At 38.0% G+C, this 26,574-nt stretch overlaps 1 protein-coding gene across 2 annotated transcripts in view; it reads left to right on the forward strand.

Annotated features, from left to right (window-relative positions):
• EPB41L4A (erythrocyte membrane protein band 4.1 like 4A) overlaps positions 1-26,574 on the forward strand; it is a 123,197-nt gene that overhangs the window by 22,776 nt on the left and 73,847 nt on the right. For both annotated transcript variants that reach the window (XM_026052839.1, XM_026052840.1), the window contains exon 2: positions 24,187-24,291. In XM_026052839.1, coding sequence (XP_025908624.1) covers positions 24,187-24,291 — 105 coding nt within the window. The remainder of the gene's footprint in view (positions 1-24,186; positions 24,292-26,574) is intronic.

A 26,574-nucleotide genomic window follows, 5' to 3' on the forward strand; every position in this document is an offset into this window, starting at 1 on the left:
TTAAGTGCTAATTTCAGTGCAACTGCAACTTTGGAGCAATCATTATATAAATTTACCCATCTCTATGAAGCTACAGAGCCAGATCTAATGAAAGAGCCTGTCCCTTAAAATCTAAGTGCTTAAAATGGTCATTCATCATTTTTTTTTCAGACAGAGTGTGTTAGAATATTCTTTTATATCTAAAATGAAATTATTGTTTTCTTGAGCTACTGTCATGTTTGTTTGATTATTTTATCTTTTGTCAGATGAACCTCAGGATGTCTCCTAATGTAGCATTTGTAATGGAATAAAAAAGTCATTTAGCAGCTCTACTACATTTTTCCTGCTCATTTGAAAGCATGGTATCCATCAGCATTTGAATGAAGCATTACTTAAAAAAATTGTTTTTCTGTGAATTAGTGCTGAGGACCAGTGAAGGAATAAAGTCTGTAAGAAATACTGAATGATTCAGTTGGTTAAGAGGGCAGGGAGGGATGGAGTGACCTAGCAATTTACTGAGTAATCAACCATATTGCTTGTATGAAAAGTAATGTAGACTTGAAATAAACCACAATGTGCGAGGTATTTATTTCATGTAAAGGTTAGCTTGAGCTTTCTCAGTAAGAGACTTCCAGAAGCTTCTCCAGCTTTTGCTGCTGCTTGATGTGGTGAGAAAATCCAAGCATCGTGAGCTTTGCTGAGAGAGCCATATAAGCACTGCTTTAATGCAGAGGAAGTGGAATGCAGGTAGCAGGTTGAGCCTTTTCCCCTCTTGCAAACAGGCAGGAATGATCTCTTCCACAAAAGTCCTAGGCGGTAGTATTACATCCCTCGTTCCTCTAGCTGTATATACATTGTTCTTTTACTTTTGGGTAATGTCTTTGTGGATTCTATGTGTTAGTACACAGAAGAATTATGGAGTCTGTAAATGATGATGAGTCCTCTTGCATCTCCAGGAAGGGGCCATTAGGAGTGTGCAGTGCTCTAGGATGTCCATGATCATGTAGCTGAAATGAGTCTTAATCTAGAAGAAACAGAACCACTGATTTCCGCTTTGGCAAATAACATGTTAGTCAGAAAATACTGCATGCATTATTGCTCTCCTTCCCTCTATCTTTGCCCACTTTTGAATCCTCCTGGGTATGCTCATTCGTTCCCCATGTCTTCCCTTGACATGAGCAAATAAGGCTTCACGTAAAGATTCAGAAGCTGGAGAAACTGGGCATCACTTAGACCGTAATGGAGGGTAGGGGTGGAGGGCCCAGAGGGATGTGGTGCGTGGAGGTTGTAATAGAGAGGCTGGAGAAAATTTGATGGAAAGGGAGCCCAGGCATGTGGGTGACCGTAGGGGATAAAGACCTTGTGAACATGATAACTTGTGGGAAGTGAATAATAAGTGAAACAAGTGAAATAAGAAGTGAAAGGGAAGAATACACAGTCTGTGGTAAAAGTGGTCTTTGTATGCATGTGGCATGGTTTAGAAATGTGCTCTAAGACATGCTCTCAAGCAAAAGATTGATTTGCAGGTCAACATAGTTGATATCCATTAGCAGAACAAGAAGTCATGAGGTTTATTGTTGATGGTACTGTGGTCAGTTCATGCAGCAGTGAGGAAATGGGAAAGAAGAGCAGCAAGTGAGTGAAGAATCTAGATTTGGGACTATATGAATTTATAATGTATTCATATAATCCAGAGTGCCTTTACTGAATCAAAGATCAATAAACACAAAGAAAACTTCATTTTTAGGATGACATCTTGTTAGCAGCAGTAACTCAAATCTAAATATATGGAGTAGCACCACTTCAGTGATTTCTGCTCAATTTTTAGAAAGATGGTAATGACAATTAGAGATTTCATATGAACAAATCCATCATATCACTTGTCCTTTTTTCTTTCTTTTTAGCTTATATCATTTTTTTCTAATGTCTTTCTCCTGTTTGACCTTAATCTGTCTTTTATTGTTAGGAAACCATCTGTAAATATCCTCCTTGTCTTCATGTGTGGAGGCACTGAGTCACTCCTTTCATTCACTTCTTGATAGACTGAATATTTCAAGTCTCTTCCTGAATGACAAGTTTTCTTAACCTCATTTTGAACCAAGTTTTTGAAGTATGAATGCAAGAACTAGACAGATTTCTCTAGAAATGTGAAAGTATTGCAGCCATCTTACTTGGGGTTATTTAAAAATAAACCAGTTAATGGCAAGATCTAGCTTTTTATTCTCATCTTCTGTCATCTTTCATTTTCTTTTGTTGCTTTTTATGGATTTTCAAATAAAAATCACCTGCTTGTAGCTACTGAAGTAATAGGTTTTTGACACCTTTTTAGTTGTTTTAATTGTTAATGTTTTTATATGGAGTTTATATAGCTTATGTTTTTGAGTACTGGCAGATTATAATACTATTCTTTCGTTAATCAAAAAAAAAGGAAAAGAAAAACCAACATATGTTGTTACTAGGAAAACTATAATTGTTTCTTACTGTGGACTCTAGTCAGCGGATTTTGGAACAGAATGAGAAGTTCATAGGGATAAATAATAGTTTATTTTGGAATCTGATCAATAAAAGATGTTAAAGCTCTGAAGAGCTGAAAGTGGTGAATTAATATGTGTTCATATGTATGTTAGTATGTTATGAGATGCCCTCATGGTTATGTGCAAGTTGGTATGTCTGCAGTTACTTTCCTCTTGTTTCTTTCCTCTTCTCTACAGTTTGCTCCTCATAGGCTTAGCTCTTCCGTATACAACTACTGTTCTTTTTATACATCAAGAGGAACAGATATATCATGTGAGGCTAAGAAGAGGATCTTCTCTATCTACTTTACTAGCTACTTCCATAGACACATGTGTTTTTCCAGTTGTTTAACATGATAGTTGCCACGGGACCACAAGTGGCCCATTCAGTTGTGTGCTCATTTCGAGCAACTGTTGAAGCTTCTTCCTGATGCAGTGGCATCGGTAAGGTAGGTATGGCCAGAAAATTAGAAATCAGACTGCACTCAGTTTTATTTAATGTCTGTTTTTGTTTAAGAAGTTGACAGTTTCTAAGTGAAATACATACTAACTGGATTGTACATACTCAATGTAGCATTTGTTTTCACATTGTTCTGGATGGATGATACAAGCATTGGCTTAAATCGGACTTGTCAAACTTCACATGCGAATTATGCGATTTACTTTTTTTCCACTTGTAACAAATTTCTACAGGGATGCTGGCATCCCACGTGTTAGCATCTTGGATATGCTGATAGGTGTCTGTCTCGTGGACCTTGTGGGCTAAATTTTGAAATGCTTGGGAAGTCTAAACTAATCTGAGTAGTTGCATCTGTTATACAAGGAAGGAACCAAAAAATACTAATCATCTCTGTTAATGCCTTTTTCTTTTTTTTTTTTGTATTCTTAAGTTGGATCATTTGAGACACTAAGAACTAAGTTATTCTGTTTAAAAGGTGTTCCTCGTGGTCAGGTCCAGAGCCTGATCATGAAAAAAGGTGTGTTTATGTTATACCATTCCATGGTGTAACAGACAACCTTTTTATTCTAAGAATAACTTGTAGATTGAATTCCGATTCAGTTCTCATGATTTATAGAAGATTTGGACTTAAGCCTAGTGTAACAATTTTAAATCAAAATTTGCTGGCATGGCTGTGTGGGATCCCAGTTATCTCAATATTCCTTTCCAAAATGGTGCCTGAGGCTGCATTATCACAGATTTATGCACACTTGTGACTTAATTTATTTTCTACCTAATACAAGGAGAGTGGAGGAGCAGTGAGATAAATGTCTCTTTTGTTGCATTAACATAGATGTTAATATATTATGTTAATATAAGTGTTAGTATAAGCTAATTGATTGTGCGTATTCAAACCAGTGTAGATGTGTAACCAAAGATGTCAGAGAACAGAGCCTTTCCTAGAAGAAGTTATGAAATTAGGAGCATTTCACCCTTGGAGATGAACTTAATGTGTTTGGGATTGTGAATTATATAAGCTTGGGAAAAGTGATTTTTTTAAAATAAAATATTAAAAGAATAAATAGTAGAAACCCTCGCTGAAAGGCGTATAAAGGTAAAGTTTTGAGGAGAACACTGGCTTGGAAGAACTTTCATTATTAAGCATTGAATGTTGAAACTTGCACAATTGTAGAGCTGCATAGCCCAATGTTTGCACTTGTTTATGGCAAATAAGAAATTTATCCTGTCTTTTGAACAACCATGTTTTGACCAATGCAGGCTTTATAGAAAAAAAGAAAAGTTACTGATGGAGTTTGTTTTGGAGACTTCTAAAAGCATGAGGATCCTATGTTATCTATCTGCGTTTTGTGGATTGCTCTGGTTTATTTCCATAGAAAAAGAAAAATTGGAAAGAAAGAAATAAAAAACACCTTCAGAGGAAGATGCTTTTAATTTGATATGCTGCTTTTTTTTTTTTCTTCAGAGATTTTTTCTTGTTTTCCATAGAGATAGAAATGAGAAATGAAGAAAAATCTTAGCTTTAAAAAGAAATATATATTACCAGATTTGGTAGTGAGATGTTTGAACTGTAGAACTACAGTACAAAAACTGTCTCATGGTCACCAGTAACCAAAAGTTTCCAGTAAGATGTTTTTCGTTATGAAGGGTAGTGTTTAGAAGAGATAAACGTGGCTCTGTAACATAGTTGGTGGAAATTATGCCTTTAACAGCTACAGATCAGTGCTATGTTGTATCTGGTGTATATAATGGTCTAGCTCTTTGTTTTTGATGGTTTATGAACAATAATTACTGAAGAATGAAAGATTAATTTGCAGTTTCTGTTGGGACTAATTTTCTTCTCTCAAACAAACTATAAAGTGCAAGCAAATTTACTGTTACGTTGTCTTTTCTGGTGAAAAATCAAAGCATTATTCTGTTACAATAAAGGTGATTATAGCTAGCTCTATTTAATCTGTCCAAACAGATTTTCTCTTTAAACAGTTACAGCTCATATTAGTATCTGCATCTAAATTGGTAGAATAAAAGCATGAAATAGAAAAGTAAACGCAAGGGTTGCAAAGTCAGTCATCTATATTATAGTTAATGCCAAGCTATCAGATCATACTGTGCTTAAAATGGCTTCTTTGTGGGTCATTGTGATGCTTGTATTGTTGTTTCAAAACAGACCTGCTAAGAGTACTGTAATTTATTGGGAGTAGGTTGCTTGAACTAAAAGGCTTTTGTTAATAATTATTTAAGGGGACTTGTGACAAGTTGTGCTGGCCTAGACCTTCCAAACTTTTCTGTTTAGAAACTTCTCCGGGGTAACATTTATGGAAATTACACTAAACAGAGATTAATGTTATGTTTGACTTCAGAAGTCAACACATTGAAAGATAGGTTATATAAGAAGTTAAACGGACTTGTTGATTAACATCAGAATTATTCACTGTAGTTATGTTTTGTTTGTGTAAGAGCTTGGAATGATTTTTTCAAATTCTGCTTTCCTTTTATACATAAAATATATAAAACATACAAAATTTTGGGGGTAGCCTATATGAGAATGTATACTGTGAATCATATGACATCACAAATACATACTTTGAGTTTATGTATTTTTACCTTCAAATGAATTTTCAAAATGAAATAATTAACATTTAGATAAACCATCTTCTGTTGCCTTAAAATAATAAATATACTACTTGCAGGTGTTTTATTTAAAAAATGCTAATGATGCCTTCAAACACCTGACTGAATCTCTCTTACAGACTTTAGTAGGAGTAGGTAATTTTGCAGACCCTTTTCCAGTGATTTTGGGGCTACTGTGGATTGAATAGCAGTGATATCAGCTTAATACATTTCTATTGTACTTCCTACAAGAGGAAGAAGTTTCTTAAAATTCCCAGTTCACACTCAAAAGTCAAGGGTGGATGAATCTTAAACAAAATTACTCTATAGTAATTAAACTGATTAATAAACTAATGACTATATTTCTTTTTCAGCCAAGTGCAAATAATATGAGTCTGCATTGTCCTCTTCTATATGTTGTATAATGCATGACTCTTAAATGTTATCATAGGATAATTTTGTTTGGAAGGGACTCCTGGAGATTACATGGCCCATCTACCTTCCAAGGCAGAGTATCTTCCTGTGGGTATTGCCAGGTTGATCTTTGAGCATCTCCAAGGACGGAGCCCACTCGCCTTTGGATAGCCTGTTCCTGCACATACCACTCTCCAGTGGACATCGCTTGCCACATCTTCTGATCATTGCTTCTTCTCTTTTTGTTGCTTGTCTTTGGCAAGAGTCTAGCTTTGTCCTTCTGGAATGCAGCACCTTCCTCCTTGAACTTTTATTTCTACAATGTAGACCAACCAGTTTCTTTAGCCTCTCCATGGCTGTTGCATGCTGCAGCCCCCACACTGTCCTCTGCAGGACTCTCTCTCAGTTCCTCCCCATCTCTTTTTGCATGGGACTTGTTTGAGCTGTACTCTAATTTCCTTTTGTCTCCAAACCTACCAGTGATCTTTGCTTAAGTTTGGATTTTAAGACTGCATTCATTAATTTGTTTTACATTGAAAGTAGTCTAAAAGAGACTTCAGGTTGACTGGAAAACTCATAGGGCATATTGCTTTCCCCTGGGGGTGCTTAAGCTGTGTGACCGGACTATCAGGACGACTTAACAGCTCTCTGCACTTCATATCCAGGAGAAAGCTAAACAGGCGGGAATTGCTTCTCCATTGAAACTGCTTTGGAGCACTTTGTAAATCACTGACTTGGGGTGTTCAGCGGCAAACCAGTTGTGCTGAGTTTAATTAATGCTTCTTTGTTCCTTTGTCCAGTTTGTTTCTGCTTTGTGATATTTCAGCTGTAAAAGAATGGTCTATAAATGAATGCCTTTGTCCTGTTGACTTTTACCTCATTTATTTTGAGCCTGTCCTAAAGATATGGTGTCTGCATTCTTGTTTTATATTTGTTAATTTTACATTGGTATGCACATAGTTGAACTTCTGTAAGTGCAGAAGATAGAAGTGAGGTTTGTTCCACCTTCAGTCATAGTGGAACTTTGGAATTAAACTCCAGTTTAATTAATAACTTCTCATGTAATACCAAACCAGTTATTTTACTGAAGTTCAGACAGGTGAGATGCACTATGTTATTCCTGAAAATCACCTCTCTAAGCAGAGAAAGCCTTTGGCTTAGTGTATCAATGAAGTTTGCCATTAATGGAATTACGCTGGGCTGTATCCTCTTTACCTGTATGGCATTAATCATTGTCATCTTCAGAATTTATTCTAATTTTTTATGCTAATTTTTAATGAGGTGAGACTCGTAACCTGTTTTTACAGAAAAAGGAGCTGAATCAAAGTGACTCAGTCAGCCAGTGCAGACTTGGGAATAGACATAAAATTACCTGATGTCTCCCATATATAATATGCAAAAAACAACCTTTTATCTCTGTCTAGATTATGAAATGATAAATTATCAAGGCATCTGTTATGTACTTTCTGCTCCTAATCAACCTAGAAGTCTCCCAGAGTGGTAGAGCTGTGAATATGCTAGGTCAACTGCATCCAGTCTTATGTGTCTTGACTGTGGCTTACCAAGGTAGAGAAACATAAATATTAATGCTTGTAAATGAGTTGGAGGGGAGTATTTGTCGTCTGTGTATTTCTCGTGGCAATCTAAGCTGTTTTTTTTTTTTTTTTTAGCAGGATATAATTATTTGAGTGTTTGCTGTCAATTGGTTTTTCACCAGTTATCACCTCATACAATGAAATACTTTTGAAGCCCAGTTATGTATTTGCTTTTGGCATGAGAGCTATATACCCTTTCTCCTTTGCAATAGTTCTGGAGAGTAAACATTGTATAGAAAAATTAAAATCTGTGCATTTAAGCTATTAAAACATATCTATTGGATTTGTTATCTGAAACGCTACTGACAACTACATTAACTGAGTTTTTTGAATACAGGTGCTCTGGTGGTGTAAATTGCTGTGTTGGTTTAACTGAATCTAATTTAGGCCATACCAGCTGAAGACATTGGAAAGCTTTGACCATGTAAGGACTAGCTGCACTAATAAAACTGAGCAGATAGGGATTTATTTATTTATTTATTTATGCTATTGTTCAGTTGGTCTTTGACAATGTGATTCCCTAAGCAAAGGACCTGGAAATAGGTTTCATGACCAGGAGTGCCTTTTGTTGTGGTTTTGTTTCTAATCCAAAATATGTAGTGACATAATGTAACCTGATATTCCCTGCTGTAGATTTAAAGTATGGACCTCCATTGTATAATTTGGGTAATTAACCTATTTTATCTACCCTTGGTATTTATATGACAATATTATGTCCAGAACCAAGAAGTCGAATTCACTCACTCCAAAAGAGTAGAATGATCTAGCTCCATTGACTTAAGTGGAATTATGCTAGAAGAGAAGTGACTGAGTCTACAAATTAGCATTTGGCCATATTGTTTGGCTCATATTTTATTCCATGAAGTACATGAAGATTGTGCTTGAAAATCTGAAAATGAAGAATGGGAAATGTTGATTCTTCCTGAAGTATTGAGGGAATAATGTAGATATGAGGAACCTTAATTATACTAAAAATACACATGATCAAAAGAAGGTCAATGTAAATGTAGAAGCTGCTTAGAGTCTTTGAATATTAACATCTTTTTGCCTTCTTTTAGTATTAGTCATTTGTACTTTATTTAGAACATACAATATTCTTGTTCCTGCTGATTGTCATATTTTTTTAGACCAAGATTTAATATTGTAATTACAACCTAAAAGGAAAAATGGAGAGAGCATGTGTTAAATTGTTATCTACAGGAATACAGGGATGAGAAAAAACTTCTTTCCAAAACTGTTGTAAATTGTATAGTTGATCTTAGAGATGATCAGCCCTTAAGCTGAAGATTCCACTCTTATTTTTGCTTATTGCAATTTGTTAGAAGTTAGCAGAGGATTTTCCTTGGCTCAGCAAGACAGAACAATCAGACGTTACTGCTTTGCATTTGCAACAAATAAAAGGCAAAAGCAGCAAGTCTGAATTCAGCAGAACGCATATCATGCCTGGTTACTGAGTACAGTGGCCTGGATGGACCATTAACTGTTCATAAGCATTAAGGAGTTGTGGAAGCTCTCCTTTCCAGAACGATGCTGAGGCTCCTCTGCTGAAGTGAGGAAGGAAAATATAGCTGTCCTTTCTAAGTCCTAAATCTAAATATTGGAAATCTGAATTAGAAAATTACTTTTTTTTTTTTTTTTCTTCCCCCCGCTGGGATAGCTCAGTAGAGTCCAGAATTTAGCTGTCCTCCTGGGTCAGGGGAAATGCGTTAACTTCCTGAAGTTTGTACAACTTATGCAAAAGCCTAAAGCAATTGTAGTCTATGGAATGTGGCGATTTTCCCTTTTGATGTGCTAGCACAGAAAGGGCAGAGTTGAGGTGATGCTCCCTCTTATTTTCTTTGCTTCTCATTGTCTGCACTTGATTATCATATTATGCTGGTTCTGTGCCAAAATGTGACATCTCCAAACTCTTCAATTCTCTTTCTTAGGCAAATGTCAGCAGCTGATTGCTGGCTTTGATGGTCTCTTCAAAGGGTGCTGTCAGTGCAGCCTTTCTTCACAGTGTTCCCAAGAGACTCTTTTGCCTTTATTCTAGGGAATGACAACCAGGCAGTAGCTGAGTGTATAAAAATCTTCAGGCAACTGTGAAATGCATAAATATGAATAGTAAGAATGTAAGAAAGTGTGAAATTTAGGTGTGGAGAAGTTGGACTCTGCACTGAGAACAGAGTTGGCAAGGCAAGCCTTCAAAATCTGCCTTGTTTATTTTCCATATTCTGGTAGTTGACCTGACTCATTTTTGGTCATGTTTCCATCAGGGAGTTATTTTTTATATTGCAGTTCTGAATTCTGCAATTCTCCTCATCACGAGTACTTTAGAAGGCTGGGATAGAGGGAAAGTATTGGGAAGATACTGTACTGTCAGAATAGTACTGACTGTAGAATAGACTGCTTCTTGTGGGGTGTTGGATGGGAGCCCCTGGCCTTGAGGGGAGCCTGAGCTGTTTTCAAAAGCATCCAAGCCACTTCTCTTAGGTAATGAACTCCTCCTTTGTAATAGTGCTGTAAGATGCATGGCACTTACATATTATTTTTTTAATCCTAGAGTCAAGATAGTTTTATAGCACAGATATAACTCTGAGTTTTAATAACAGAGCTGGTCAATTGGTAAATTCTCTCTGATTTTTCTTCTGTTAAAATCCTTCAGCATATCCCTAGCTGGATATGCTGAGTGTCTCAGAGGCCTGAACCATTCTTGAGATGTCTGGTCGTTATTTCAGTGTAATTAATATGATCTGGGAGACTTGTTCACTTCAATATTGAAGCAAGCAATACTACATTTCAATATTACAGCAAGCAAACAAAAAACGCTTTGATTTCATTTGTTATTAGATCGTGGCCCTGTTATGTAGGTGTCTGCCCTTTAGTCATTCATTGCTAATGGATGTCTGACACAGCAACCAGACTATGGTAAGCCAGAATGCACTGGAATTATTTGAATAGTTGAGTTTAGGGATCTTTGCTAACCTGTTTTATTTCAATGCAGTCGGATTAGCGTATGCTTAATGAGCTGCTCATTGCTGCTGCTGACGAGGCTGGAGTCCATAATTTCCTCAGCAGGGGAGAGAGGTTGAGTAGCACTGTAGGCATCTGTGTGAGCAGCAGTTTGGTTTGTTAAACCTGCCATATTGAGTGAGACTGTGTTTGCATACATTTATTTTGTATTGCACAAAACCCATAGGCATTCATTCACAGGCTATTAAATAAATGCCTCAGTGCTTTCCTGTGGCCGAGCCCTTGTGGCACACCATGGGAAGAATCCTCAGGCTTGGGAGGAGCGCCCCGTACAAATAATGCTGTGGTGCATTTTCACTGTGGTCTGGACTAATACAGGACTAACATATGTCCTCTGTGAAGTAAAATGTTGGGTTACATTCTTCTGGTGGAAAATTTTACAGAAACCTGCCTACCCTGGGAGGTTTTGGTTCAAGTAAAAGCTCACCTTCCAGTGGGAAAATACTGAAATATATCTGTCCTCGTATTAGCAATGTGAGATGGACCTAACCCTAGCTGGAATGAGTCAGTATTTCTGGAGGTTGTAAAATTAAAAAAAAAAAAAAAAACATACATTTCGTTTTAAATTATTTTAATTTAAGGTATTCATTATAAATATTTAAAGGCATACATTTTCAAGTTCTTGTCTCAGGTGGCAATGCTGATGCAGTTATTGTCAGCAGACAAGTTTTGTCAGTAAGGATCTACATCAGTATGTCAAAATTGTGCAGGAGAGAGAGGGGAAAAAAAAAAAAGACAACACAACCACCACCATTATTTTACAAGGAAGGGTACTCAGTGACAGTCTCACTCTGAAGCATGAGTCTCATGGAATCACAGAATGGTTAAGGTTGGAAGAGACCTTCAGAGACCATCTAGTCCAACCTTCCCGCTCAAGCAGGGACACCCAGAGCACGGGGCACAGGGCGGCATCCAGGCGGGTTTGGAAGATCTCCAGAGAAGGAGACTCCACAGCCTCCCTGGACAGCCTGTGCCAGGGCTCTGGCACCCTCACAGGAAAGAAGTTCTTCCTCACGTGGAGATGGAACTGCCTCTGTTTCAACTTGTACCCATTGCCCTTGTTCTATCACTGGCCACCACTGAGAAGAGCTTGGCCCCGTCCTCCCTGAGTAACGCTTTGAGGAGCTCTACCTGGGCACATGCCATTTGCCAAAATGCAAGAAGTGACATGCTCTACATCATGAAAAATGATGTTTCTTAATTAATGGCTATTTAATTAAAGCCTGCAGGCGGCTTTTTTTTTTTTATCAGTTCTCTTAGTTTTAGTGCTACTAAATAATATTTTATCTTGAGTCAGTCAGATCAAAACTGCAGGCTGTGAACCTTTCCTCTTTAAATTAAAGGGGTTTTTGCCTTTGAGTTTTTGGTGTGAAGGGGATCAAGTCTAATTCACATAACAAGCTATATTTGGTGTAAGCAAAAGCACTGCTGCCAAAAATCTCACATTACCATTTTCAACACAGATCAGAGACGAACAATCAATAATTTCGGCTTCCAAAAAGAGATCATACTAAACCCATTTAAAGCTAAACAAAAGTATTATTTTCTATTTGAAATTTATCAGTGTAGTCCATAGCACATGTCGTGATTTGCCTACAGTGAAAGAAGTGTCCTGGGCATTTCTAGTATTTGAAAATAAATCACTGTCTGGCTGAGGTTTTGCTGGTGCTCTATACACTACAACAGAATTGATGGTACTAAGATGGAGATTTCTGATTGTTAAACAGTACTGGCTTATCTGCAAACCTGTGAGTTATTTGTCAGCTTTTACATTCAGGTTTCAGTTTCATTTTTCTGTTGTTATATTTTTCAGTTATTATTCTGTTAAATTACTCAGAGGGAGTTGAGAATTGTTTATTGCTGTGGTCCAAGCAAAAGTGATTGAGCTTATGACTCCAGTGGCTCTGCTGTAAGCAATTATTGACCTCACGCATATCTTGGGTTGAAGGCTTGGCTTTTCTGGTGATAAAAAGCATGAGTAGAAATCTTGTTTCTAACATCAATCTAAAATGCTTTGCCCCAAAGTCCGTCATAAAATTCAAATCGACTTAAATAGATCAGATTCTTAACTGAATTCTCAATTTTTTTTGGAGTGAAAAAGCTAGTTGAGTTATTTATGCATATAAACAGATATTTTTGTCTTTTGGTATTAGCTTTTTTTTTTTTTCCCTAATGCACAGTGTTTGTGACAATTAATGTCTGTATTTAAAAAGCTTTCTTTAAACCTCCTTTTCTTCTTGCATGAGAAGTGTGATCAGCTTTATGGAGTGCAACAAATAGCCATCTTATTAGCAAAGAATAGAATGCCTGAAGCACTTAGTTAATTAACTTGTTAGCTCTGACGCTGAAGATACTGAAATTATGCATTTTTCACTAGAATCATAGGACTGTTGTGAGCATCTATGGGTTAACTGCTTGCCTGTGAAGATGAATAGACATATTCTTTAGCTCTGTACTTGTGTGTGATTTAGCTTTGTTTGATTGCAAAGAAAGATTTTAGTTCTGCAATATTCAGACTGCCATATCCTGTTCTTCATATAGATTTTCATGCTGTGGAGTGATAGCTGGGAGTGAAATGACTTTGCTAGTGCAGCACTTGTACATAGTCTTGTTGTCATCTACTACTTAATGGAGAACTGTTGAAGAAGTTTTGTAGGATTTCATATTATTGTTCTTTCTTCAGTATGTTCATACAGTATTTATTTGGCAAAAAAAAATAAAAAAAAAGCATCTGTATTTGGCTGGATGTTTGGCTCCTTGTAGGCTCTTTATCACAGAAAAACACTGCCATAGAATAACAGTGTTTTATGTTTGTTTTTTACTTAATGTTAAAAAAATCATATATTAAATGAAAATTTATTTAAAATTTTTGATGATTTCTATTTTCATTTACAGTTCAGTCATAATAGGTTATACAAATAGTTTTAGAGAAATCTTACTAGAAGATCTTTAGATATATACAGTGAACACGAAATCTTCTTTGTGGTGGCCATCCCTCGTGCTGAGGTCAATGGGGGAAAGTGGTGTTATTGGTGTTATCATAGTGCCTGCACTCATAGTGATGACAGTGTTTCGCGTTCTGCTTAAATTGCTTATTTTCTCAATTTGTATGTCATTATTTGGCTTTAGAGCTTGTTTTGTATGTTCATTCCTGGTCAGGGATACTATTTCCCAAAAAAATCCTGACTCTGCTTTTGGTTTCGGTGAGTGTGCAGAGCTGGAATTTGCAGTGATCCAAGATCGGATTGACATCAGGAGGAGACGGTTGTGCTGTGAGGGTGGCTGTGGAAGGGCAGGCAGCGCTAGTCGGATGGCTGGGAGCTGTGATGGATCCGATGCAGGTTTTTCATTCCCCTCTGCTGTCATGAGGCTGGCAGAGGCCCTACTTTTCTGTGGATTTTTTTTTCTCCTCAATAAAGAGCGCTGAAGTTGAACACAGCCCAGAAGCAGTAAAATGGTAATATGACCTGATGCGGTGCATAGCACTGGATAGTAACTCTCCAGGACGACTAGACACTCTAGAAGGGGAGGACAGAATAAAGGCCTATAGAGTTTCTCCATTAGCAGTCATTACAGTGTGTTAACAGATAACTTATTCTTGTCTTGATGCAAGTACATTGATTGTTTCACTGTGCTTGAGTTTGCTGGTAAGCATATCTAAAAAATTACTTTCAGAACAAAAATAATTCCAGTGTATATCCTATTATTTGTATGAGGAATGCCTTTTAAAAATGCTGTTTTTTAAAATTTAATCTTTAATTTCTCAATTTTCCAGACAGATATTGCAGACAATTTTAATGAAAATTGAAATTTTCAGTACAATTTAATCAGATTTTATATGAAGCAATGCAGCAATTGAATTATCAAAACTCTACAAAGAAATATTTTTTAGAATAATAGATGTGATCTTTTGCCTTCTATTAGTACTGCAGCAGTAAGTTATTTTCTTGCAACAGTCATAAAATGAGAAGTTAAAATGAATCGAATTTGAAATATATAAATTTTAAAAATGAAAATTATAGTAACTCTTGGGCAAGTTTTGCAGAAATCGCAGATGATCATGTAGCAATTTTTAAAAAATATGTATTTTAATGAAAATATATACAAGTACGGTTAGTTTAATCTTAAAGGAAAAATAAGCACTTTGACAGAACGGCATTGAATTGCTATGTGGACTCCATTGAACACCTAGTTTGCAATAAATAGGTGGAAGGAAATAGCTTGAGTAGCTTGTAGGGTATCAATAAATGAAGATACCTTTTTGTCTTCTCAGTAGTTTGGGGCTCCTATCCTTTCTGATTATAGACGTAGAGATACATCACAAGCCCTTGGTGAGGCAGAAGACATTTTCCAGTGCAGTCTCGCACATTTGCTTTGAATTATTCTCTATGAATATGGAAGATATGCCCCTGAGAGCCTGAGGTGACTTCAGCAGGGACTTGGAAGAGTTCAGGCTTGGTAAGGGTCAACTCGACATCATCAGAGTGTGGGGCTTGCAGAGGGCAAGGGGCAGAAGAGCCCCAAATCAACAAGTCGTATGAAAGACTTGTTTAATGGAGAAGATTGTGCTTCCCCCACCCGCTCCTTTCCCTGCGTCACCCTTGTCAGAGCCAGAAAGAAAAGGCCGCTCTGTCTTATCAAGAAAATGAATTCTATCTTTGTCCCTCCCATGTATTTTGGATCCTGCCTAAGAAGGCTTCCACTGTTTTTCTCGTAACTTTTTCTCTTGAACTTTTTGGAGGATCTCTTGACTGAATGATAATGTGGCAGTTCAGTTAATTGAAACAAGTTATAAACAAAACCGAGTCTGTTACAGACACCTTTGATTATGAAGATGGAAAAGATGAGAAATTTTAGAGAGCTGTTGTTTGAACTAATCTTGACTGAATCTTCTAAATCACAAATCTGCTTGAAGAGCCCTCTGAGAACTTCCATCTTGTCCTTTATTTCTGAACAAGAGGAGGGGGAAAAAGTGTCTAGAGAACAATTTGAGATGGCAATTCCCAAATAAATATTAAAGTTGTTGACTCCATGCCAAGCTTTTCAGAGCTCTGAAAAGGCTTATTCAAAAGTGGAGGCTAGAAGCAGTTGGAAACAAATGTGGAATTATCTAAATAAAGTCAAGGAGTAGCAGAAATAGTTTTTTTTTTTTTTTTTTTTAACAAGAAATCGATGTCATTTATATTTGTAAATCATAGGACAGGGAAGGACAATGAAGAAATTAACAGCATCACCAAGGCTGAGAATGAGTGCTTAAGATACAGAGAGAAGACTTAGAAGGTAGTTTGTTCTTTGGGCAGCTGGTGTTTCTGTGCACAAAGCAGCTTTTTCAGGTATGCTCAGCTGTGACAGTACAGTTATTCATTCTGTTACTAAACTGCTCAATGATGAGATCGGCCTTAATCTATTCCTCACATTTTTCTTCCTTTGTTCTTGAAAATACCCTCCCAGAAAACAAGTCAAGCCCCAAACTCTTTTACTGATCAATTCTTGGACCAGCTGCGCTCTATGACAGTAAGTCTATCTTGCTACCATGTTGAACAGCTAAAGCAGTAGAAAACCCATGAAAAACATTGACAAAATATCTCTCCTCTTAAGACTATTTTTTTCTGAGAAGTTTTCAGTATTTAGCTCCTTATTGAACTTCTGACTTGAGTCTTGCACTTAAAGCAGTTAATCAAAATACATAACTTACTGAAACCATAAGTTCTTGTGTGCTAAAACTGCAGTGTATAACAAACTCTATGTGCCTCCAAAATATATAAAGCATTTGATTCAAAATATGTTTAGGCTGATGAACATATGAGAAGGTAGGAGTGTTAGAATGGAGGCTTGGGTACTTGCAGGCCTCCCTTGTGTACATAGATCTCAAAATCATTTGCAGAGGTAGAATGGAAACAAAAACGCCACAACTGATGACTGAAGCTAAAAGGAGGTCTGTCTTTACACAATTTTATGTTGCATATACATTGATGGAGCAAACTATCATCAAGAATCATCAAGTAAAGTTAAGTGAAACTTAAGAAGTATAGATAGTATATCATAGCTAAATAATTCAAAATAAGGGATTTTGGACCTGCTGTACACAAACTGCTGGCTGCAAGACAGCCCAAGCCTAGGTCAAGAGATGCAGGAACATCTCTTGTTATGGGCCTGCTGTACCATGAGGGCAGTACACAGTACACTATTGAAATAAATTGACCTCCTCTGTAGGAGATGCCAAGTTCCTGGGAGGCTTAAAGGGTCTTCCATATTCTTTGGGAATAATTTAAACTAAGCATATGAGAATGCATTAGAAGTTGATGCATTATAGCTTCTCATGTACTTGCCTCACAAGGTGCTTTTGATATATTTCTTTAGCATCTATAATCAGGAAAGGCAGAAGTCCTGCCTATGAAGAAGACATGCCAGGTCAAATGCAATGACTTCTTCTGACTTGAGAAGGCACTTGTGAGGAATAGAAAAGCATCGATAGTCAGCCTCATGATCTTTCTTGATATGTGGTTATGTCCTTTGTTTTTGAATTTCGTTATGATTATGTTCTTCTCTGTTGTGTAGGAAATAGCCAAAGTATATGTTTGTCACAGAAGTAACTGTTGATACGGCCCTGTTCAGCCTAGCTGTTTTCTGTGAAAAGCTGAAATTTATTGTAGGTAGCAAAACTTAGCTGCCATGTGATTAAATCTAGATGCTAGCAAGCTGCTAACAAGCTATGTGCTATGTTAGTGCATAGTTCGATAAATGCTTTGTAGTAAAAGATATAACGTGAATTCCTCCACATGAACTAGTTGCTGTCACCTTATGAGATATTTTTATGACTGATGAAGGATCAATTTTAATGCATTATTAAATATTAATTACATTTCTGAAATCTACTGTTCTTTAATTATGTAGTTGCTTTAATGGCATCTAATATCTGTGTCATCTTCATCGGACTTTGACTTCTGCTTCAGGCATTTCTCATTATAGTGTGTGTGTGCCCATCTGTAGATTGCATTACTATAGCAAGTGAATGTAGCCAGTCGTCTTTTTCGGGTATTGTGGCAGTGAAGTATGTAATTTTTCATTTTGCTCTGACAGTGAGGTATGTAATTTTGAGCAGTTTTCACAACACTTATGTACTGCATCCTTTGGCAGCTCTAGGGTTTATTTACTGAATGCAAGAGTAATCAAAACAAAATTACAGGGCTTCTGGACACTTAAGAAAACCCTTTTTCTTTTTAGTATTCATGATAAAGATAGTAAGGAATATATGTTTGTATTTATATGCCATGTGATAATCCTTATCTACCCAGAAAGAAGCACACTGATTTTTTAGGGGCCTTTTTTGAGTTTTTTTTTCTTTTTTTTTTTTTTAGCACTTCTAGGAATCAAGATCTTTACATCTATCTGTGATTAAGCCTCAAGTGCAGTCTAGCTAGTAGTTACAAGAGAAGAAGTTTGAGTATTTGAAGATCCAAGTCACTAGAATTTCACCCTCTGTTAAGGAATTCTTCTCAAAACAGGTTTTGAAAGCTACTTAAAAATTAAGGTGGTACAGTAATTTCCAAAGCAGACAAATTAGATGCACTTCCAGACATGCTTCTAGAATAGTGTTTTCTAATCAGAATGAGTTAGTGTCACTCATGTTAGTAAAAGCAAAACAACACATTAGTGTGTGTTTTCATGTATGTCACTTGAAAAATCAGTATCTTACATACCATTCCAGCAAGTAGAGCTGCTGCAATGTAGAGTTCTTCTCAGAAACAGAAGTGGAGAAATTTGTGTGTTTACAAATGTGTAAAGAGTCCTCTGTGATGGGAAAAGAAAAAGGAATTGAAAACGGGTTGACCTGTCACTGAAAGGAGAAGGAAAGAGATGAATTTGAACAATTTGGTGCGTATGTTTGTATGATGTGTACTTAGTGCAGAATGTGGTATTTCATTTGCTTGTGTTAAATCTGCAGTTCTGAAAGTATTTACTTCTCTTACGCAATTGTACTGGGGAATGTCTGCACATATAAAATTACATTAATTTTAATTCCTCTCTGTTTGGACATGCATTCTGCAAATTAAGGTCAAGCTGTTTGTGCAGATGAATATTGGTAAATATTAAACATTGTTAATTTAAAGATCTTCTCTGTTTAAACATGTGTTGGGCAAATTGAGGCCCGGCTGATTTTTTGCCTCCGGGGAAAAGAGGTGCATGCTCAGCGGTGGTAGAGACCTCCAGGAACGTGGATGCTAGAACCCTGAGTCGTGCTACTCCGAGAGCTAGAAGGAGATTAAAACTTGTCATGGTGGTATTTGGTCTTTTCTGAACTTGAGATGAGGCAGCGGAGGCTCTTCAGAAGAACGGCATGAGGGTGCAGTGAGATGGTGCTCTGAGGAGGTCCTTGTTTCTGTTACAGATCTGCCAGGGATGGGAGGAACCGATAGCAGTCCTTGTCCTTAGCTTTGTGACTCTGTGCAGGGCTTTTCTACAAAATTATTATCTGTGCCTAGTAATTCTAAGGCAAAATCTGGCAATTGAATCTCCGAAAACCATGAGAAAATGGTGCTGTTTGGAGGTGTTGGTCTGAGCACTCGGATGCTGTTGGCCCGGTTGGTGCATGTGCAGTTGTTGCGATGGGCATGCCCGGAGCTGTCTTCCCTGTGCATAAGCAGTAAAAACGGGACTTTGCCCATTTTTGAGACCCTCTGTGCTCCAACAGCTCTCACAGCTCTGACATGTAGGAGCTCTTCCTGCTCCCTGGATGGACACAGGCTGCCGTGTAGCATGTAGACTGTTGGAGGATTGAGCACACATCCAGCTCAAGGGCTTGCTAACCATGCAGCCCCTGACATACACGAGACAGGACCATCTGAGGGTTGAGGTGGACACTCCAGACTCTCAAGCACAGCCCTGTCTTCCCCCGTAGCCTCCTCCTTGACATCACAGAATCACAGAATGTTCAAGGTTGGAAGGGACCTCTAGAGATCATCTAGTCCAACCTTCCCGCTCAAGCAGGGACACCCAGAGCAGGGGCACAAGGTGGCATCCAGGCGGGTTTGGAAGATCTCCAGAGAGGGAGACTCCACAGCCTCCCTGGACAGCCTGTGCCAGGGCTCTGTCACCCTCACAGGAAAGAAGTTCTTCCTCACGTGGAGATGGAACTGCCTGTGTTTCAACTTATACCCACTGCCCTTGTCCTGTCGCTGGCCACCACTGAGAAGAGCTTGTCCCCTTCCTCCCTGCATTCTCCCTTCACAAACTTACACATGTTAATCAGATCCCCTCTCAGCCTTCCCTTCTCCGAGCTGAACAGGCCCAGCTCACTCAGTCTCTCCTCATACGAGAGATGCTCCAGTCCCTTAATCATCTTTGTTGCTCTCTCTTGGACCCTCTCTAGAAGCTCCACGTGCCTCTTGTCCTGGGGAGCCCAGAACTGCCCCCAATACTCCGGGTGCGGCCTCCCCAGAGCTGAGCAGAGGGGCAGGATCACCTCCCTTGACCTGCTGCCAACATCCTCCTGATGCAGCCAGGATCCCATGGGCCTTCTTGGCCACGAGGGCACTGCTGCCTCGTGGGTAACTTGGTGTCAAAATGACTTTAGTGTCAAAATTAACTTGCTGTCAAAATGGTGTCAAATGACCTCCCATGTTCTAGTGAACTTAGTGAAGTTCCTTTCTCAGCAGCGGCGAGCAAGAAAGGCAGGTGTACAAGAAGATTGCAGCTCTGCTGAACCAGAGTGTTCAGTTATGTGTTTTTAAGCACGGTTCATGATTTCATTTGCATCTTCCTTGGCATCTTTTAGGCTGTGACAGAGTTTGGAAAAAATATTGTACTATAGCATTTTTAAAAGAGCGATTTCTTTTTGATTAAAGAAATACAATCAAATCTGTCCTGACAATTCTGGCTGTTGTTTTCCTTAGCTAGTAGAAACCTGCCTTACTGGTTTATGGAGCCATGGTGCTAGCATGTAAAGCAAGATGTTATGACTCATTTGAACAATTCTTTGTTCTCTCTTAAAAGCATTGCCAATGCTATTTTCAAATAACTTACTGTACCAGGCCATGCCCCTAAGAATGCAAACCTAGAGCAAGTCTGAGTTTAATTAATTCAAGGCAGATTATATAATTTTTGCAGTGCTGTATGCTGTGAATTAATTTTGTTAATGTTCTTTGATAGTTTCGCTCTGCAGCTTTGGTGAATTATAATATAATTTTATTCGTAAAAATAATATCACTTCTGAATTTGAAGAGAACTTTTTCCTAATGCAATTAAAAGTGTGTTTCAGGACTGATAATAGTCTCTTCAGGTTGGTCAGCAGAATAGCCTTCCTGACTCCAACTGAAGAGCCAATTTATTGCATGAAACCCTGAAATCATCTGTTTTAAACTGAGAACTTACTGATGGAAAATGGAACTGCCCTGGTTTCAACAGGGCTCTGACATGAGCCTGGAGAATTTTCCTTTGAAGACAATGATATCCAGGGTGAAATAAGTTACGGTAACTGAGGGACAGCCAACAGCCCCACCTTGTCAGCTCCCTAGCGGAGCCCCAGTGCCCAGGGGACCTGCAGGGATCACTGAGCATTATGGTGACCTTGGTGAGGAGCATTACGGAGGCAATTCCATTCACCGTGTTACAGCTGAGGATAGCCAGCCATAGCATGATAACCGATCATCTCAGGGCAGTAAGAAAGATGTTTTTGTGTTTTCTCTTGGCCAATGCTGGATCACTTGTTCGTGCAGGAACTTCAGAGGCAGAAACATTGATTGGGCTATGTTAAGGAAATAAAGTAGTTCCTCGTGCAGCTGAACAGTAGAAGTGTAAATTGGAGAAAATCTTTTAGGCATTGTTAGCATTTATGTCTGAAAGGAAAAAGAGAGAGAGAGAGAGAGAGAGAGAGAGAGAGAGAGAGAGAGAGAGCGCGAGAGTGCGCGCGCGCTAGCTTGGTTTCCACCAAGCCAGGGATAAAATGTGCTCATTTCTTAGGGATCATGCTAGATTTAACCTCAAGGGGGGGAAGCTTTTCTTGAAACAAAAAACTCTTCATTTACTTTGAGCCCACTGCAGCTGACTGAAAATGAAAAATGCTGGCCAGGTTAGCTGAATCCCAAACTGGTGGTGTGATATCAGTTAAACTCTGTAGGACTTTATATTTTATTTTAGTCTAGTATCTTCGATGGTTTCCGGGAGGGTACACAGTTGAATGGAAAACAGTTTGCTTCTTCCTACTAATAAAACTGATTGTGGTACGAATCGTTTTACTTGCCAAACAAAAGGAGTGACCAGCTCATTGAAAAAGTGTAGACGTAGCCAACCACAGAGCTTCCGCATGCCTTCAGAAGGTGCTGCCCAGTTTACCTCCGTGGGCAATCTTGCAGACAGCTCTGATTGTGCCTTCTGGAAAGGCTTTACTAACCCTTTCAAAACCCCACGGCTCTGAAAAGCTGATTGTGAATTTCCTTCCATCTGCAATTTTCTTCTTCTTCTGGGTATTTACTACCCAGTTTAAAATGTTGCAGTAATTTATACCCAAGGCCTTACCACAAGACCTGTGGAGTGAGGGCTGCTTTGTGGTTTAGTGCTTTTACTAAAGGACACAAATGAAGTCCTGTGTGCCCAAAGTACGTCTGTAACTGTTCCACTCATGGTGACAACAGTCACCTCCACTGCTGAAGGCAGTTGGCAGTCTTAATGAGGATTACTCTGTGCTTTTCTGTTAGGTAGATATCTCTCCTGTTTCTTTGAAAAACAATTTATAGAAAATGAGGTAGTGTGGTTACTGCTCTTGTACTCTTCCTGTCCTGTAATTTAACCCGTCTTGTTTTTTGAGATGTGTTTTGTTTTGTTTCTGTGTTGTTTTTTGCTCCTGTCACTTAATAGCTAAAAAGGGCTAAATCTTGTCTTGTGCTGTTTTAACAACTCAAGTTCAATTTCTACTGAGAATTAAGATAAGGCCATTGTACTTCTCTACTCTATCTAAAATACTGAATTGAAATTTTAGTGAATTTCTGCTAACCGTAATCATGTTTTCCTCCCTTTGTTTATTTATTTTTTCTTTCTATTATGTGATTGATTGTCAAGTCTGCATGTACATGCTGAAGAAATATGTAATTCCAGTTGCTTTGTTCTCTTATCTTGAATTGGCGTAACTGTTCAGTGTAAATAGCCTATATGATGGCATTAGATTTCCCATACTGAGACCCTTTCAAGAGCTGCTCCTGTTTAAGCAAACATATGTTAAATTAGTGGAATAGCATGAATAGAAAACTCCCAGCCTACCAAGATGTTTATCTTGCCACTGCTTGGGTAGTGCAAGATTGGTCATCTGAAGCAGTTGTATGGACCCTACCTTGGTGACTGGGTACAAACCCTGCCCAAATTTTTCTGCTCCGCACTCCACTCTGTACAGGCAGTGTTTGACTGATACAGTACTAGCACAGCTAAATTAAGTAAATCTAATACCAATATATTCTGCCATTCTGCTTTTGAGGTTCATAATTTTTCCTACCAGATTAAACAGCAAACCACGTGGAATATCTCTCAACCTCAACTTTTTTTCATTTCTCTTACCTTTTTACTATAATGAGGATGAGAGCCGATGTGAATTGGTTGTCTAAATCCCTTTTAAAATGGTACCTGGGGACACAGGTTGTGCATGTGCACTATTCACTGTCCTGTCACTGTTTATACAAGCTGCTTATGAATAATTTTTTGCATATGCAGGATAAGTGTTGAACTGCTGACTTGCACTGGTATCTAGAGCTCTTGTATATATGTATATGTAAAGTAGTTAATAAAAATGCCATTATGCTTTATTTACATATTTTTTTCTGTGTAATTTAAGATTACAATAATAAAAGGCTTTAATTGATTCTGAAGAGGGATCATTCTGTGTAATTATTCTCAGTGTACCTAGTGAGTTTGTTGCTGGCTACCAGGCAAGCCAGTAAAAAAGAGGCCTTCAGGTGGTAGTAGGCATTTTATTTATAACACATTGTCACAGTACAACTTTGTAATACTGTCCCCTGCATTGTTTGCAAATACTGGAGTAGACCCTGAATGCAGTAGTATTTGAGAATGCTTTGAGCTTGTTTGGTTCAGGGTGTTGGGTTTCTCTCACTTCTGTTACCAGAACCATTTGCAACGAAAACAAAAAAACCTCAGCCTCCTTCAGCAAGAGTAATAATGTTGTAGCTAATGATTCATAATGTATGTCTTAAGGACAAGACTTTTCATCTTCAGTGTCAGTGTTTGAGTGACAGGCCCATGCTTGAAGGAAGAGTATGATTTCAGCATTGAGATATGTCATGGGGATTAGGACGTTGATCAGAGAAAAGAAACTTGCTAGAAAATGGCTAGGTTAACTCATGCTGTATGTATGCAAGTGCTCTTAAGTGTTTTCTTTTGGATCTATCTGCCTGCTAACTACCTAACAATATTTACAGAATGACTGATTAAAGAGATATCGGGACAAAATATTTTCTTATGCACATAGCTGAAGTTTTGGATTAAGGCAGTGGGAACTGCCTCGTCCTTTGGACAAAGCTAACTGAACGCATGAATGCCACTGAACGTAGCTGACAAAGGCAGAGCATCTTTGTGAAAAGACTCTCTAAATTCTTTCCCACAGAAGTCAACGAAAGGGTCTGTTGTCCTGGGCTACGTATTTCGTCACTTAAACTTAGTGGAGATAGATTACTTTGGACTACGCTACTGTGACCGAAGTCATCAAACGGTGAGTAAGAGACACACTAGATTGGCTTTTCCATCTGCAAAATTTACCCTGTTTCGACCTTTGCCTATATAGCATTAATTTGTTATACTTTCACTAACTATTCCCTGAAACAGTTTTCCAGTAAAAATTTGCTTGTGCTTACTTGCTTTAAAATCTTGGAATGGTCATCAGTGTTTTAGGCAGGAGAAGAATCAAATCCCAAATTCAGCATAGCTGTTGAAAATAATATGTTATAAATATAGCAAGTAAAAAAATGTCAAAGCAGAGTTAAATTTTTTTCAATTTAATGTTTTGTCTTGAACTTGGTGCTTAGCACGCGATGCTTTCCTGACCATGAATTCTCTTTGAATGAAACCATTGTAACTTAGTCCTGTTTTGGCTGGGCCCAGAATATCATAAAAGCAGTGTTCCCAAATGTGTCAAAAGCCAATTTACTTGGACCACTTGCTGATCTGTTGTATGAGAGTGTAGCTGCTGCTTTGAAGGAAGCCTGTGGCTGTCAGGATGCGTTGTGTTGTAGGGTGTGATGTGGTGACTTCTCGTTTACTCCGAATCCCAGAAGTCAGGATATTGATGATGACCTTTGGCTCTGCTTGAAGTGGTATTGTGTCCTTAAGCTGATACCATGAAAAATCAACAGGGCCTCTCTGCCTGTGGAGGCCTTTTCCACCAGGAGATTACAGTCTTAACTGGGCAAGACATTGAAATTAGTTTGAGTCATTTTAGGGCCCAAAAAGATTGGGCAGCTGTAGGCAAAAACCTTCTCAAAACGGCTCATGACGCATCACTGCAGGTAGAGAGAAGGAGCTGGGAGTGCTCAGTAAGGGGACCAGTGCTGTGAAGGTATCACATTATAAGGTGATCTTCGTATTACCTTCCTTTTATGAAAGGAATATTGTCCAGCCTCTGAGTAAATTATGTCAAACTGCTTTTAAAGTCAAATATATTTCGGTAATAGGCACAACACCCTAACCTTAAGAGATGTCACATTTTATCTGTGAATGATAATGAGTATTTGTTTCTGTGCTGTAGTCTCAACATTTATAAATTCAGTTCATTGATAAAGCTTCAGGCTTTTTGAGTTTCATGATATGAAAGATGAAAGTCAGATTCAGCTATGAACTGTAAACTAGGCTACTGAAAACAGCATTTTTTATTTCTCAAGGAAATGGTGAATGAAAAACAGGTAGCTATTTTTGGCTCTCAAAATTGTTTCCTTTTCTTTCTGTAAAGATAAATTCTAGAGGTGTACACAATACGTAGCAAAGGGTTTAATCAGCATGATGAAAGCAAGAGAAAATGACATTGAAAGATTTGACATGTAAAGGGACATTTTAGGATGTATGCTGCTAATAGACCAGCAGATTTGGCTTACATGATATTATTGACAAAATAGGACTGACAGGATACTCACATCTCTGAGATTTGGATTGGGTGTATTTTGAATTGGCTGGAACAAATTTCCAAAGGGAAGGAAAAAAAGGTTACCTGGCTAATTAGTTTTAAAACTCTTCACCTGATTCAGTATCAAAGAGAAAAATGTGTCTGGAGAATTGGTGACCTATTAATGTTTTACTATTTAATTCGTCAGGTTATTTTTGCTGTTATGTATTTAACTGAATGATGAATAAACAGATTGGACAAAACTGTGTATTTTAAAGAGGACAACACAGACACAAAAGGATTTTTTTAATTAAAGGTTTGAAAGCACTTCTTCCCATTACTTTTACATGTTTCTGCACTTGTGCTAGTGAACTTTAATGTGTGCTACTTTTTATGCAGGTGATATCGTAATTGTTCTAGTACTTCGGGTCTAATCAGGGAACAGAGTTACACTTAGCTATGTCATATATGAATATGTAACAGTAAAGTGCTCTCTTCATGAAAAGTTAACAAACTATCAAATGTGAGAGAACTTGTAGATGAAGCGAAGAGACAAACAGAGCAAGAAAAATGAGGTGACCATGGACGGGAGGATAAAGCATAAACTGGAGGATTCTGTGTAGTAGGGTAGTAATTTGATCACGCTACATGAATTCCTTGACAACAACCCAAACTTTTCATGATACTTATTTTGCAAAATCCAGTACTTGAAATCCATTACTGAAAGTAATGAATTGCTAAATTGACCCTTTCAAATGAAGTGCTTAAGCTGTTGTCTCTCTTGTGCTCTGAGACAGAAATCCTAAGGAAAAACAAAAATATTTGGATCTTATGCTTTGAAACTATATGAATATCAATAGGCAGGTTGAGCTAAAGTTATTAAGGTAGCAGTAGTGTTTC

The sequence above is a fragment of the Nothoprocta perdicaria genome, unplaced genomic scaffold, assembly GCF_003342845.1.
Source record: "Nothoprocta perdicaria isolate Ctin4 unplaced genomic scaffold, notPer1 scaffold_92, whole genome shotgun sequence".
Lineage (NCBI taxonomy): Eukaryota > Metazoa > Chordata > Aves > Tinamiformes > Tinamidae > Nothoprocta > Nothoprocta perdicaria.